We start from the raw sequence: 17,299 nt of genomic DNA on the forward strand, positions 1-17,299 counted from the left end.
AATAACAGTGGATTTTGCTGCACTACCCTCTCCTGTCCATCACGTAGCATTACGACCTGTCATATTTGTATGGCTGTCACCCATCTGACAAAATCAGGTACATTGCCGGTGATTTGCTGAAAGGCCAGTATTAATATTTGGGGCACTTTGTCTTCAAGCCAACTGCTATAAACATCCCAGAAAATGAACACATCGGCTTTTCAGACTGATATTATTCATGCTAAAGTTTTGTGGGTTACGGTCATGCAAATGTAAATGTGCTGTTCGTTGGGGCTTTAATTTGTGACCAGGCCGCTTCTGAAAAAAGAGCTATATAGTTCAGTGGACCTCATCTGGTAAAATCAAAATGGTTAACTTTCGGTATATTTTGTAACCCGTTTCTCTGTGGCCTACTTGCAGAGCCTACCATCCTCGAGGTGTCTCCTTCGAACTTCATCCAGGAGGGAGACACCGTCACACTGACCTGCGTCACTTATGGTCTCTTACCTCATATTATATACACCTTCTTCCAGGTGCGTGTGCTTGGCAAGTTTGGTTGCCCATTCTCTTGCTGATGAAACCGCTTATCGATTTCCACCACATATCATGGTTAAAAAGCATCCTCATGTATATAAAATATAACGTATCCATCGTTTTTTCAATCAAGCTCAGCACACTTGTGTTATGTTTTTTTTATTGTAAGAGTTAAGCACTTATTTTTGACTGAAAGCAGCAGGGCACTGTGTTGTTGCTGTTGAGCTACATGTGACATGACTTTACCCAAGTGAGAAAAAAAAACGGAATTGAAAATAGTTTATGCGTTCATACTACCATGAGAGAGAAGTTTTTACTGCTTGTATATCTCGTGCAAGCCCATACCAGCCCATCCCATGGACAGCGTGAATCATTTAAAACTGCAGTCCTGAACATATAAGAACCTTTATTTGTTCATCAATCTGTCAATCAGTAACGGAATTTTCGTCGTACAGAGGACCAAAGTGATCCGGGTGGTGAAGAGCAAAGCCATGCTTCAGCTCACTCATGCAGTTTAGTTTTACTCAGGATTGTAGTTTAGCAAATTAATCACCCCAGGCTGATGCCAGTCTGTCCATCAAATAGGCTCTCTTGGATGACAAGCCAGTTCATTAATGGAGCCTCCATTTAGTTAGGTTCATGGGAAATTTAAATCTACAAACGCACATAATACATATGGACAGATATGGACGCAAGTAAAAACAACTTTAGCAGCCTGCTCGAATTCAGCGACAGTTTCAAGTTTCATTGATTAGGTAGAGCCCTGTGAGCCATGCGGCTCTTAAGTCGGATGCAACCGCAACAAACAAAATATGAACACAGAACATCCCAAAGCGATGACGCGTAACAGAAACATCCTGGAATAAACCAGCAAGTATCCCCCCCCCCCCCAAAAAAAGTATTAAAACGCTGTGTAAAAAAATCACAATGTGGTGCAAGCCAACAACAATAAGACAATTTAGATTAACCATATGTTTTCAAATCACTCAAATAAAGCTATAAAAACAATGTAACAACAGTAATCATAGGAACTGTGATTTAAATTGAACAATAAACGATATACATAACACTATGACCAAACTTGTAGCGAGTTTAGGTGCTGCACTCCAAGCGGATGTTGCCTCATGGTGGGTCTATCAAGCTTACACTCACAAGCGTGCAATATATCGAACGTGTGCTGATGTTAACATAGACAAAACAGGATTGTACCTTAGTAAACACTGTTTTTGATAGTCGGTGTTGCCATCTACTGGACTTATTTAGTATTAACATTTAGCAAATGTACCAAAAGTGGTAATCCGGAGGGACAGGTCTCATTTAAAAAAAAATGCTGAGAGAATAGCTCTTCCAAAATGAGGTGACCTGTTAAGCCATGTGTTCCAAATAATCTCTCTACTTATATTCCATGGTACAAAGAAAATTGCTTAACAGTTAAGAGTAAAGATGTCCAATAGATGGTGCTACCAATGTTCAAAGTAACAAGCTTTTTTGAAAGAACAGTATTTTATTGTCAATCTTACAACCTCTGTATATGAGAGTTCGTATTTTTAAGATATTGGATAGATTTCGATTTGAAGCTTTCGTGACTGCAGGAATCTATACTCTTTGGTTCTTTCGGTAAAGTAACGTAGGTAGAAAAAGAATAGATCACGACGTTTCGATCGCAACTCAAGCCATCGTCATCAGGCGATTGCTTGCGTTGCGATCGCAACGTCGTAATCTATTATTTTTTCTACCTATGTGACCTTACCGAAAGAACCAAAGAGTATCTGATAGATTGTATAGTAATTGGTTGAGGTTTTATAATAAAAAATTAAGCGCCCTTAAATGGATTAACACAATATATATGTAAAGTGCAGCAATATGTAATGTATCCTGCAAGCTCTATTCTATTATTGTTTGGTGATAACAAAAAAAAATCACCCCATGAAAATTGCAGATGCAAGGAAAACTATTAAAATCAATTGCCTTAGCAAACTCTTCTTGTTGAACAAAATTACGTATTTTTGTATAACCTGAAAATATTTCATTGCTTCTTCAGGAGTCAATTCAGCTTGGTGATGAACGCACTGAGAACGTGTGGACGATCCCAGATATTAAGCGGAATCAAAATGGTGTTTATAGTTGTCAAGCTCGTGATACTGTGGAGACCACAGTTCGGGCAGAACATGACATAAACGTGCATTGTAAGTACTCGTGTTTAACACAAACACCCTTTGCCCATTATAAATGCATCGGTGTTCATAGAAAGAGTCCTGTGTGGCCTGTCTGCATTTTACCCCAGATATTGAGAGGCTACAAATACTGGGAATTCCCGATGGGGAAGTCAACGAAGGGGATAACATCACGATGACGTGCAGCGCAAGCTCATCTGGGAATATCACCTACCATTGGAATAAGGTACAACCAGGGATTAAATCTTGACTTAAAGCTTTCGCGACTGCAGGAATTCATATTCTTGGGTCTTTCAGTGAAGTCACATAGAACCAAGAATATGAATCCCTGCAGTCACGAAAGCTTTATTCATAAAATAGGTTTTTGGGTCAGATCGCGTTATTTATAAATGTGTCGTAACCCTCCACCACCTGACATGGCCAAACAGTAAAAAATGTGTCACGTTTTTCAAAGGACAAAATTATTCACTTCTTTAGCCCACCGGTGTGTTGAAGAGAGAATCAACAGCATTTTAAAATTGTATGTAGATTCATAGAAAATACCAAAAATAAGAAAAAAAACTACGACGTTTAGATCGCAACACAAGCAATCATCATCAGGATAAAAGCTGCTGAGGCAGGATGTTTAAAAGGTTACATTGACATGCTAATCTCTCACATTACAATGGCCACCTCTGCAGCTTCGTCGTCGTGGAGGTAGCTCTACGATCTTACATTGACATGCAAATTCCTCACTTGACGTCACTAGCCCCGCCCACTTCGCTTATGACCCTTGGGCTACACCCATTTCAAACCTTTAAAACATCCTGCCTCAGCAGCTTTCCTGCTATTTTCTTCCTGATGACGATTGCTTGCGTTGCGATCGAAACGTCGTAGTTTTTTGTTATTTTTTGTTATTTTCTTTGAACCTATCTACGTGACTTTACCGAAAGACCCAATAATATGAACCAAGGATTAATTTCACCCGGATTTGTTTAGAATGGTAACCTTTAAGTGTTGGTGAGGAGAGTGTCTGCTATACTTGTATGCTGGTAGCCCATCCAAGCACTATCCAGGCTCAACTCTGTTTAGCTTCCATGATGTTATGAGATTTGGGCACATTCTGGATGATTTGGTCAAAAGCCAACAGATATTACTGTCACTTATCACCTCTATTGTCTGTGATTTTCACAAATATTGCTATTACTTTAGCTAATTATTTGGGGTGTGAATGTTTATCTAATAGGTTTCATTTTCAGCATACATTTTACTGATAAAGGATGTACTGAGGCTCATTTGTGATGCTTTTCACTTGTGAAGGATGGCAAATGGAATGAAGATGGCCACATTCTCACTCGCCTCCACGTGTCCTTATCTGATTCTGGGTCATACACGTGTGTTGCTGGATTGGTTGAAGGCTCAATATTTGTAGACAAAACAGAGAACATCATCGTGAAGGGTATGCACAGATCACAACTCAACCTGCCTTGTACATGTGTGCCCTCTTACCCCAAGACAACCATTCTGGTGTGTAAAATGCCATCAATTTTGAAACTAGGTTTTAATGAAACACATACCAGTAAAGCATACATAGCGAACATTCTTAGGAAGTGCTTTTATGTGGGAAAACAGCAGCTAGTACTGTTCGTGTGGGAAGGGATCATATTGATTATTGGTATTGTAGTAAAATTCAAAAAGGGGAATTGAGGGAGAAGGGGAGGGCATCATTGTATCATTGTCAATTTTCAGAAAAATATATCTCTGCGTCTTGATTTATCTGTATTTACCCAGGTATTGATGGAGTACAAATATTGGGAGTTCCAGAAGGAGAGGTCAACGAAGGAGAAAACATTTCGATGACGTGCAATGCAAGAGCATTTACAAAGATCACCTACCACTGGAATAAGGTACAACATTACCGTCATCACTGCCAACATCATCATAATATTGCACATATACATTTACAATCCATTGTCAATCCACTACTGAATGAGAGCCTCCCCATGCAGTGCAGGTCATAGCAGTTATTTTTTACTATAATTCGCCACTCTGGTCAGTGTTGATTGGTGAAGGTGGGCAGCATAGACATGGGAGCATTGAAGTACATTAGAATAATGCATTTTGCTGTGCTACCCTCTGCTGCACACAATATAGCTGCACAGCTGATACCTGCATTGTGGTCGCCCATATAAGGACTCTCCAGCTCAACCCTACTTATCTTCCAAGATCTGATGAAATCGGAGCATTCTGGGTGATTTTCTCGAAGGCCATCAAAACATAATTGAAGTCAATATTTGTCAATATAGACCATGAACTGTATTTTTGTCTGTGATTTTCACAAGTACTAATATTACAGTAAGAGTGATTATTCATCATAATAATGAACACCTTCCATGAATGGAAAATCAAAGAATGGACATGCTGCGACTGTGGTCCAAACCATCAAACACATCACCGACGAATGCACCACCCATTGGCATCATCGCAGTGTCATTGTGATCCATACAGCATCTACTGCCTCTTTGGATTGGTTGAAAAAAAACGTGGCATTCAACTATAACACGATTCAACACTGTTGCTTTTTTTAATCCTGCTCTATGAAATAAGATCGTTATGTTCATTAAACTTAAGTGATTGAATCATCATCATCATCATCATAATAACTTGTAACAAGTTCATCATTTTCCTTTGGGTTTTTCGGTAAAGTCACGTAGATAGGGTCAAAGAAAATAAAAAAAATATCAAAAAACTACGACGTTTCGATCGCAACACAAGCGGTCGTCATCATCCTGATGTTATTTGTTGATTATTTATTTGAACCTATCTATGTTAATTTACCAAAAGACCGAAAGAATATGAATTCTTGCAGTCACGAAAGCTTTAAGTCAGGATTTAAGTTCATCATTGTTCGTGAAAAAAGGTGATTGCATGAGGAAGGACTTAACTCTGTCATCAAGATGTACTGAACTAGCTACCATGACTAATGCCTTGATGTGTTTTCACTTGATCATGTCTGAATGTCATGTTTGAATTAGGGTTTTCCTGTTTAGAAAGTTTTGTAGTTTTCATACGAGCTAGTTATTTGTGATGTGAACGTGTATCCAATTATTTTCATTGTCAGCACAAATTTGACTCATAAAATATGTACTAATGAGGCTCATTTATGATTATTTTCACTTGTGAAGGATGGCAAACGGAAAGAAGATGGCCACATTCTCACTCGCCTAAACGTGACCTCATACGATTCAGGGTCATACACGTGTGTTGTTCAATTGGAGGACGGCTCGATGTCCGTGAATGAAACAGTGAACATCACCGTAAAGGGTATGCACAGCTCACAACTCAACCTGCCTTGTACATGTGTAATGAGCGACTTCCGTTACACATCGTGTAGAGGGTACTTCTTCTTTATTACTCACACTGGGCACAACACAGGCCAACACTTATTCTTCCTTACACTGGGTACCACTCTAGATATTAACGTCTCTACTGGCTACACGCAGCCGATCACTCGGCGTGGTCTCATCGGCCTCACTCGGCTACGCCGCTGGCTGGTCGCATGACAATGATGGCGATGGAAACCACGCAGGAGATCTTCCACGTGGCCAGACGACGGAGAGAGATGACGGCGAGCAGCGACGTAGCCAGGACCCAGACCCCACACACGAGCCCCGAGCCCCGGGTCCGCTCCCCCTTATATCCCCCAGGCGTGGCTAGGCCCCGCCTCCAGCCATTCCCTCTCGTGGAACCTTCGAGCAGGTTCCCGGAGTTTCTCGGCTAGCCCCACCTTTTACCTTTGCCCCAGATACACCTCTTTCTCTGATTGGTTGTTACTTAACCGTGCCCATACCTGTGATTCCCCTTCCAGGCCAGCAGGTGTCACCATATCATTACACATGTGTAATGACTCTCAGACAACACAAACTGTAGAGGGTTGCTTTATTTTTTATTTAGGGTGCTTCACACAGATAACTTGGCCAGGGATGACACGCAGGTAACTTGGGCCAGGGATGGCACACGAGTGGAGACGACGCGAAGACAGCGCCGATGCGAAGACAGCGAAAGCGTGAAGACGGCGACAGTCCACAGACAGTCGACCCCAATCCCACGGCAGTCCCGAACCTTGCCTCGCGCCTCCTTTTATCCCCGGCGTGGCCCTCACTCCGCCCCCAGGCACGCCTCCTTTCTCGAACTTTGGCCCGTTCCTGAACTTCCCAAATGGTTTCCCCCTTGTCACAACTCGCCCTTTATTAATATTAACCCCTGTAATTACTCCTCGTGACCACTAGGCCATGCACTGTTCCTGCACCTGCACTGTCTCCACACATGCACTGTTTCTATACGTGTGCCCTCTAACCACAAGATAACCATTCCGGTGTGGAAAGTGTGAGAATTTTCGACGAGTTTTTAATTAAGTCCCCAGCAGTAAAGCATACAATGCTAACATGTTCTCATGAATGGTGCTTTTATGTGGGAAAACATCAGCCAGTACTGTTAGTGGAGGAAGCGATCACAGGCATTATTGGTATTGTGGGAACATTAAAAAGCGGAATTGGAAGGGAGCTAGGAAGGGAATAATTGTAAATGTGTCAGTGTTCATAAAAATACACCTGTGCGTTTTGATTTATCTGTATTTACCCAGGTATTAACGAGGTACAGATACTGGGAGTTCCTGATGGAGAGGTCAACGAAGGAGAAAACATTACAATGACGTGCAATGCAAGAGCATTTAGAAAAACCACCTACCATTGGAATAAGGTACAGCATCACCATCATCACTGCCAACATCATCAGGACATTATACATATACATTTACAATCAGAACATTCTTGGTGCTTTGGTCAAAGGCCATCAGAACATCACTGATGTCAATATTTGTCAATATTGATCATCAGCTTCTTGTAATTTACTACCTGTTTTTGTCTGCAATTTTCACAAATATTGATATTACAATAAGAGTGATTGTTCAGCATAATGATGAACACCTTTCACGAATGGAAACTCAAAGAATCGCCATGCTGCGATTGTGGTCCAAACCATCAAACACATCACCGATGAATGTGCCATCCATACGCATCATGTTAGTGTCATTGATATCCATACAGCTTCTACTGCCTCCTTGGATGGGTGGAAAAAATGTAGCATTCAACTTTCACATGTTTTATTTTTATTATTTCCCTTCTACGTGACTTTATCGAAAGAACTAAGAAGACGTTTCAACACTGTTGATTTTTCTCATCCGGCTATATGAAATAAGAGCGTTATGGTTATTCATCTTAAGTCATTAATTTATCATCATAATCATCGTAATAATTTGTTACAAGTTCATTCATATTTGTGAAAGGAGGTAATTGGATGAGTAAGGGCTTAGCTTTGTCATCAAGATGAACTGAACTAGCTACCATGATCTTCTTATTGGTTCTTTCGGTAAAGTCACGTAAAGCATACAATGCTAACATGTTCTCATGTTAGCATTGTAATGCCTTGCTGTGTTTTCACTTGATTATATCTCAATGCCACGTCTGAATTAGGGTATTCCTTGTTGTTCATGTAGTTTTGCAGTTTTCACATTAGCTAGTTATTTGTGATGTGAATGTGTATCCAATTATTTTCATTATCAGAACAATTTTTACTCATAACATATGTACTAATGAGGCTCATTTGTGATTATTTTCACTTGTGAAGGATAGCAAATGGAAAGAAGATGGCCACATTCTCACTCGCCTAAACGTGACCTCATACGATTCAGGGTCATACACGTGTGTTGCTCAATTGGAGGACGGCTCGGTGTCTGTGGATGAAACAGTGAACATCACCGTGAAGGGTATGCACAGTTCACAACTCAACCTTTCTTGTACATGTGTACTGAGTCTCTTCCGAGACACTCTTTTAGGAGGCAACGTTTATTCTACACTATATATCTTACACACTGTTCACACACGGGATAACTATTTACGGGTCAGAGCAGCCAACATGCTGTCTGCCCATGACGCCGGAGACAGACGAAGACAAAGACGTAGCACCTCGGGTTACATTCCACCTGTAGACAGCCCCGATTCAGCCTCGGGGCGTCCCTTTTATGCCCCTTCGCGTGGCCTGGCTCCGCCCTCGGCCACGCCCCCTTCTGGAACCTTCCAGGAAGTTCTGGGCCACCTTCCACATGCCACCTGCCCTGCTCCGCCCCCACGTGACACTTGCCCTGCTCCGCCCCCACGTGACACCTGCCCGGCTCCGCACTTAACCACGCCCCCTTCTGGAACCCTCCAGAAGGTCCTGGGCCATGCTCCCCGTGTCCCCTCGGTCACCTTTGCCCTACATCCCTCACCCCGGCCCATCACGTGCTTCGCCAGCCGGCCGGGGTGCCGTGTCCCCACATGCCCCCCCCCCCTCCGCCAGCAGCCAGCACCACGCCCCCTAGTGACCCACTGCGTGGCATTACATGCTGTGCTGGCGGCATAGCTGCTATACCCTGCTCTGTCGGTAGGACTCATGCCCCTCTCTGCCAGCAGCCAGCACCACGCACCCTAGTCACCCACTGCGTGGCATTACATGTTGTGCTGGCTGCTACGTCCACATTCCCTCATACTACTGTATCTAGCGCTATGCGCCGTAGTGATATATTCTATTTCACTACACATGTGTGCCCTCTAACCACAAAACAATCATTCTGGTGTGGTAAATGTGAGTTTAAAACGAGGCTTTAATTAAGCCCCCAGCAGTAAAGCATATAATGCTAACATGTTCTCAAGAATGGTGTTTTTATGTGGGAAAACATCAGCCAGTACTGTTAGTGTAGGAAGCGATCACAGGGATTATTGGTATTGTGGGTACATTAAAAAGGGGAATTGGAAGGGTGGTGGGGAGGGAATCATTGTAAATGTGTCAGTGTTCAGAAATATATACCTGTGCGTTTTGATTTATCTGGATTCACCCAGGTATTAACGAGGTACAGATACTGGGAGTTCCTGATGGAGAGGTCAATGAAGGAGAAAACATTACGATGACGTGCAATGCAAGAGCGTTTAGAAAAACCACCTACCATTGGAATAAGGTACAGCATCACCATCATCACTGCTAACATCATCAGGACATTATACATATACATTTACAATCCTTTGTCAATCCACTGCTGAATGAGAGCCTCCACATGCTGTGCAGGTCGTGGGGATTATTTTAACCATACTTCACCACGCTGGTCAGTGTTGGTTGGTGAAGGCGGGCAACATAGACATGGGAGCATTGAAATATATTCCAATAATTGATTTTGCTGCTCTAACATTTGCTGCACACAATATAGCCCCACAACTTATAATACCTGCATGGTGGTCACCCATCTAATCATTATCCAGCTCCACCTTGCTGAGCTTCCAAGATCTGATGAGATCGGAGCATTCTTGGTGCTTTGGTCAAAGGCCATCAGAACATCACTGACGTCAATATTTGTCAATATTGATCATCAGCTTCTTGTCATTTATCACCTCTGTTTTGGTCTGTGATTTTCACAAATACTGATATTACAATAGGAGGGCGGCATCGTCAGCAAAAGCAGCTCCCGATGCCGCCCTCCTATTGTAATATCAGTATTTGTAGTCGAGAAGACACGTCGTGAGAATTATTTTATAAAGTTTTATTTTTATTATTTTATTATTTCCATTCTACGTGACTTTACCGAAAGAACCAAGAAGATTTATAAACCGTGCATTTGGCAGACTATACAAACGTGTCTGGAACAACAGAAACCTTAAAAGAGCCACAAAGGTCAACGTCTACAAAGCTGTTGTGCTGACCACTCTCCTGTATGGCGCTGAGTCCTGGGTCACGTACCGTCGTCACCTGAGTCTCCTCGAGCGTTTCCATCAGCGCTGCATCCGCACAATCTTCAATATTCACTGGAGTGACTTCGTCGCCAACACTGAAGTCCTCAATTCAGCGAAGGTCATCAGCATCGAGGCCATGGTCCTCAAGACACAGCTTCGTTGGGCAGGGCACATCGCCAGGATGGAGAACCACCGCTTACCTAAGATTGTGCTGTATGGGGAACTGTCCTCTGGCCATCGCGACATAGGGGCACCACGAAAGCGATACAAAGACTCCCTGAAGAAGTCCCTCACTGCTTGCTGCATCGATCACCGTCAGTGGGCAACACAAGCAGCTGATCGCAACTCCTGGCGGCACAGTCCACCAGGCCACCTCCTTCTTCGAAGATACCCGCAGGGCCCGTATGGTGGACAAAAGGAGGAGGAAGAACCATGATCCCTCAGCACCCATCCCAGATGAGACCTATACTTGCAGCTGTTGTGGCAGGACCTGCTTGTCCCGCATAGGCCTCTTCAGCCACCAGCGTGCCTGCAGAAGACGTGGATGTCCTTCCTAGATCTTCGTTCGCGAAGCCAAGCCATGATATTACAATAAGAGTGATTGTTCAGCATAATGATGAACACCTTCCACGAATGGAAACTAAAAGAATCGCCATGCTGCGAATGTGGTCAAAACCATCAAACACATCACCGATGAATATGCTATCCCTACGCATCATGGTAGTGTCATGGAGATTAATACATCATCTACTGCCTCCTTGGATGGGTGGAAAAAATGTAGCATTCAACTATAACACGTTTCAACACTGTTGATTTTCTTATCCGGCTATATGAAATAAGAGCGTTATGGTTATTCATCTTAAGTGACTGATTTATCATCATAATAATTTTTAACAAGTTCATCAATGTTCGTGAAAGGAGATCATTGGATGAGGAGGGCTTAGCTCTGTCATCAAGATGGACTGAATTAGCTACCATGACTTAAGCCTTGCTGTGTTTTCACTTGATCATGTCTAAATGCCATGTCTGAATTAGGGTATTCCTTGTTGTTCATGTAGTTTTGTAGTTTTCACATTGGCTAGTTATTTCTGATGGGGATGTGTGTCCAATTATTTTCATTGTCAGCACACATTTTCGTGATATAATGTATCTGAGGCTCATTTGTTATTATTTCCACTTGTGAAGGATGGCAAACGGAAAGAAGATGGCCACATTCTCACTCGCCTAAACGTGTCCTCGTTAGATTCAGGGGCATACACGTGTGTTGCTCAATTGGAGGACGGTTCGATGTCTGTGGCTAAAACAGTGACCATCACCGTGAAGGGTATGCACAGCTCACAACTCAACCTTGCATGTAAAAATAACTTGTTTCACACAAAACGTAGCCAACCTTGCCTTGCACATGTGTGCCTTCTCTTCAATGCCTTCAGTTTCTTGCTAATTAATGCAAAATATATATTTGGTGTTTGAAAATCTTAACACCTATTTTATTGTTAGAAAGGGTAACACCTATTCTTATTTTTCATAACATAAGTACAGTTTAAATATTGTATATATATTTATTTCAGGTGTCATATTTTTGATTCCATTACAATTAGAATGTATCAAGATTCAAAGATGGTTAATGCTCATCAGGTATGCTGAGGTCATATTTTATTTCCCCCTTCTATTGTATGCCAAAACATATCTGTGGATATGTTGTGTCTGTGGGACGTTCAGGTCCATGGCTGTTTTGGATCTATATAGCTTCAGGAGTTGTTGGTGCTATAGCAATAATCTTAATAATTGTGGCAATCTACTGCATCCACAAAAGAGGGTGAGTATCACAATCCTGTATCCATGCACACTTTTTATTCACAGAGTTTCATCATTGGTTTGGTGACTGAGTGGTTCACACATTAGAAAGCTGTACTGACTCCGCTGAGACTTGGGTTCAAATCCAGGCAGCGGCCTATGATTAATCCTGGTTCTCAAGTGTAGTGAGTTGATGACCTCATGGACTGGATGTCCACAGAGAGATCTGAAAATGGTCTTCGATGCAAAACATTGATAAAAGTTCCACTCCGCTTGCTGGAAATGCAACTACAACCCAGACCTGACCATCATTTACCAAGAACGAAGTGGAAGCACACTTCAACGCATGCCGGAATATGTGTTCGCGAGCTTCCTCAACATAGACCCATCATCACCCACGTCAACATTGAAATCCCTGTGATGTTGAAACGAATCCCACGGTGGAACCTGCCCAAAGCTGGCAGGGACTGCTAAAGGGAACCCATCAACGAAGTTATTTGAATCCAGAATGTTATCACCGGTTTGTTGGCCTCCTTACCATGGCTGTCAAAAAAAGTATACCTCAGGGCTTTCAGAAATAATGCATTGCTTGCTGGACATAAGAGATGCAGGATCTACTCCGGAAGTACAACCAGTCAGGTAGTCCACAGATTTTTAAAGCCTTGATGAAGTCACTAGACCAGACATGGGCAAAGTACGGCCCACGGGCCGTATACGGCCCATTGGGCTTTTTAATCCGGCCCGCCGAACTTGTCCAAATATTATTAGTAAATTAAAATTTACCTTCCTCCTGTAATGCCCCCATTTCCCCATTAGATGGCACACTTTGACCGGGAGTGTGGTGTACAGTAGAGCCTCTGGTCACGAACATGTGATGCTGCCGCCGCGAAGCTGCTCGGCGGGCGCCCCATCTACAACCTCGCCACCACCAAGCGACGGGGCCGACCCCGCTTCCCCCTCACCGCTCCCCACATAAACACACCCTCACACAATTCAACCCCATAGAGCTCGGAGGGGAGGTCACCTGGCCAACAGGTTTTCACCCGAAAGCCCTCATAGGGATAATCTTCACGGTTTCCTGCGACCAGGGAATTGGGTGACCTCCCCCGATGCTAATTCGCACCGCGGCGCTGTGACCTGGGTTGAGATTTCATGGTCCCGGCAGGGGCTGCCCAGCCACCACGGTTGAAACGCACCCCCCCCCACACACACGGATCGGCAAGGCAGGCAGGGGGGGCCGCAGCCACGAACGAGGGGAGAAGCCAGGGTGGACGGCTGATTGGCATAGCGGGTGTGCTCGGGGGCCGCCGCCGCGCAGCAGCCCGTGGCGAGCCCTTTGTTACGGAAACCGCGGCTGATTAGCATAGCAAAAGCGCACGTGGACCAGCGCCGCAGCCAGCGGGGGCCCATTGTTCGGGAAACCGGGAATGCGGCTGAACCGGTACGGCGACCTGATTGGCCGAGAAGGCCTTCGGGGTGGCTTTCTTTGATGTAGGTTAACGATAAAAGGGGGGCGCAGACAGGTAGAGCCCTCTCTTGCTCCAAAAGTTAGCCCTCGGGACGGTCTCCAGCTCGGCCACTCGAACGTCCGTGTGACGCGTCGAGGTGAGCCGCGAGGACGAGACCACCGGAACGCCGTGCGCATCTAACCGTGGGTAAGAGGAAAGAGAGTATTGGGATAGAGGCTAGAGAAACCAGAACCGCTTAGAGCCTATCAAATTAGATAAATCGGGTTCAGACCCTTGGGCGATAGTGTAGACCTGCCTTGCCGATCCATACTGACCCACCAGTGAACCACAGTCGGCCGATAATAAATCATTAATAACCCATCGCAGCCTCGTGTGGTTTGGACAAGTGGGTGAAAGCGCGTGGTGCTGTGTGTGTGTGCGCTCGTAACGTGGGTGGTCGGTGTTTCCACGGGTGCACGCTCCGTTCTGTCGCCGGGGAAACTCGTGCTGTGTGAGGGCTCACACCCACCGTGAACACCTGTTCCACGGCCCCTTTAAACGAGCGTTATCACCCGCTCACGGCGGCCGCGCGTGTGCGAGCAACGTCATTCGCCCTCCGACCCCTGACCCCCCGTTCAGAGCGTGTGATTGCTGCACGGGACTGTGTGAGGGGAGGCGTCGCGTTTGATTGGCAGAGAGGCAACGCAGTGTCCGGGAGCCGGCGACGAGCCATGCCTCTCTCGCGAACTCGCGGGGGTGCGACCCAGGGAGGGGAGCCGTCGGGCGACAGCCCTTACCCCGCGAGTGATGAGCCCAGCGGCGGCAGCAGCTGTTCGCACACCAGTGAGGGGTCGGGAAACGGCAGTCCCCTGCAGTCGGCGCCCAGCAGGGAGAGACCTCGGGGGCCAGCGGCCCCAACAACCATAATTCGTTCTATAACTTTGGTCGCAACCCGATTTGGTCGTGACTCGAACCTAATTTCCCCATTGGATTGTATGTAAATACAATTAATCGGTTCCAGACTCCTACGATCTGTATATAAATATTGTTTTTTTTTACATTATTAAGCACAAAAATAGTTAATTACACCATAGAACTCAGTGTAATAGTAATCTAAATGTAAAAAAATTGAATAACATTGAGAAAACCTTGAACAACAGAGAAAACTAACATTGCCGCATCAAGGTTTAGAATCGCTCAACAAGATGATTGTTTCGTCTGCTACATCAGTCGGTCGATTCTGAGAGAGAGAGAATATTCGTATGAGCAATTCATGTTTCTATTGAAAGTAAGTTAACAGTAATATTTGGGTACAGTATTGTTTTTGGAAGTATTCACCGTAATATCGTATGAACGTTTACTTCACCGCATCATCGTATGAATGATGCGAGAAGAGATTGACGGGTTCTTATGTTAGCGATTTACGTACTTGGCGCTTTCGGTCTCTAAATTACGGCTTGAATGAGGGGGAGGGGTGTGACTACACTCACAAAATTAATATTTTACTAGGAATTTTAAATAACAAAAGTGACATACATAACTGTTACGCTTTGTGTAATTCAAGAAAACAAACAAAACTTAACTCCGAGTTTTCTCCGAATTTCACGAGTCCGTTCTAGACCCCACAGTTTTTTTAAAGAGTTTTAAGCACAGAAAACATGAATAAAGTTTGAAAAATCATTAATTATACAAACTTTTCATTAATTTCCTTCTTCACTTCGATCAAAATTTTCTTTAAAACTTTCTTTTCACCAACATTATCACTCATTACCACTTTCTCCGAAGGCAAGTTTGTAAAAGAATGCATGGTACAGACAGCAGACATCTTGTGTCTGGAGATCAAAAGCAAATTTGAAAAAGTAAATTTATCACGCAGGACTGTGACTCGCCGTGTGGAACTGATTGATAAAAATATAGCCAGTCAATTAAACAAAAAGTCTGATTCCTTTGAATTATATTCACTAGCACTGGATGAAAGTACGGACGTAAAAGACGCTGCTCAGCTCCTCATTTTTATCTGAGGCATTGACGACAGTTTTGCGATAACAGATGAGTTTTTGACCATGGAGTCCCTGAAAGGAACAACTCGGGGAGAGGACTTGTATAACCAGGTATCTGCTGTCATCGAAAGAATGACGCTACCTTGAAATAAACTTGTCAATGTCACAACGGATGGATCGCCAAATTTAACTGGAAAAAATGTTGGGCTGCTGAAAAGAATCCAGGATAAAGTGAAAGAGGAAAACCCTGTCCAGGATCTTATTTTCCTTCACTGCATCATCCAACAGGAATCCCTGTGTAAGTCTATATTGCAGCTTAATCGTGTCGTGAATCCAGTCGTGAAATTTGTGAACTTTATACGAGCAAGGGGACTTCAGCACCGTCAGTTTATTACCTTCCTGGAGGAAACTGATGCGGATCATCAGAACTTGCTGTACCACTCTCGTGTCTGCTGGTTAAGTTTGGGGAAAGTGTTACAACGAGTGTGGGAGCTGAAAGAGAACATCTTTGCATTTTTGGAGTTGATGGGGAAATCTGACGAATTCCCTGAGCTAAGCGACAAGAACTGGCTTAGTGGATTTGCGTTTCCTGTGAACATATTTTCACACATGAATGAGCTGAATGTGAAACTGCAGGGGAAAGATCAGTTTGTTCACGACATGTGCAAACATGTGGAAGCCTTCAAATCCAAGCTCACTTTGTTCTCCGGACAAATTGCGAACAAACCTTTTGCTCATTTCCCCACACTTGCCATGCAGGAAGAGGCACCGCGAAACGCAAAAAAATACAGCAAATCACTTGAGGACCTGCACGGAGAATTCTGCCGTAGGTTCTCTGATTTCGAAAACATTGAACAGTCACTTCAGCTGGTGTCCTGTCCCCTGTCACAAGACCCTGAAACAGCACCACAGGAGCTGCAGTTGGAACTGATAGATCTTCAGTCTGACTTCGTCCTAAAGGAGACGTTCAACTCTGTTAAACTGAATGACTTTTATGCTTCACTTAACAGAGCCACGTTTCCAAACCTCCGGAAGACTGCACAGAAGATACTGACTTTGTTTGGCTCGACTTATGTGTGTGAGCAGACATTCAGCGTCATGAACGCCAACAAAGCCGGTCACAGATCAAAGTTAACGGATAAGCACCTCGGTGTGTTGAAGAGAGAATCAACAGCGTTTTTAAATGTTACTGTTTGGCCGTGTCGGGTGGTGGAGGTTTACGACACATTTATAAATAACGCGATCTGACCCAAAAACCTATATTAGGAATAATATTGGTCGCGAAATCCTACTCCGTGTTAAACTGACGAAAGCTTTAAATCGAAATTCTGCCAGCGGTTTGTCCTCAGCTCTGGCAGTGCCGCCCCCGTTAAGCCCCGCCCCCACGAAGCCCCGCCCCCACAAAGCCCGCCCCCCGTTAAGCCCCGCCCCCCGTTAAGCCCCGGCCCCACGAAGCCCCGCCCCCACAAAGGCACGTCCCCATTAAGCCCCGCCCCCCGTTAAGCCCCGCCCCCACAAAACCCCGCCCCCAAGAAGCCCCGCTCCACGAAGCCCCGCCCCCCCCCCCGTTAAGC

At 44.4% G+C, this 17,299-nt stretch overlaps 1 protein-coding gene across 1 annotated transcript; it reads left to right on the forward strand.

The window, feature by feature from the left end:
• Positions 1 to 222: 222 nt before the first annotated feature.
• LOC133348591 (carcinoembryonic antigen-related cell adhesion molecule 2-like) lies at positions 223 to 14,091 on the forward strand. Its single transcript, XM_061561496.1, has 12 exons — positions 223 to 512; positions 2,555 to 2,699; positions 2,798 to 2,913; positions 3,987 to 4,125; positions 4,458 to 4,573; positions 5,852 to 5,990; positions 7,309 to 7,424; positions 8,352 to 8,490; positions 9,602 to 9,717; positions 11,669 to 11,807; positions 12,203 to 12,299; positions 13,094 to 14,091. The coding sequence occupies exons 3-12, from the start codon at positions 2,863 to 2,865 to the stop codon at positions 13,251 to 13,253; spliced, it is 1,212 nt and encodes a 403-aa protein (XP_061417480.1). The 5' UTR covers positions 223 to 512; positions 2,555 to 2,699; positions 2,798 to 2,862; the 3' UTR covers positions 13,254 to 14,091.
• Positions 14,092 to 17,299: the final 3,208 nt, after the last annotated feature.

This window comes from Lethenteron reissneri, chromosome 27 (genome assembly GCF_015708825.2).
Source record: "Lethenteron reissneri isolate LAM-NWPU_2019-01 chromosome 27, ASM1570882v1, whole genome shotgun sequence".
NCBI lineage: Eukaryota > Metazoa > Chordata > Hyperoartia > Petromyzontiformes > Petromyzontidae > Lethenteron > Lethenteron reissneri.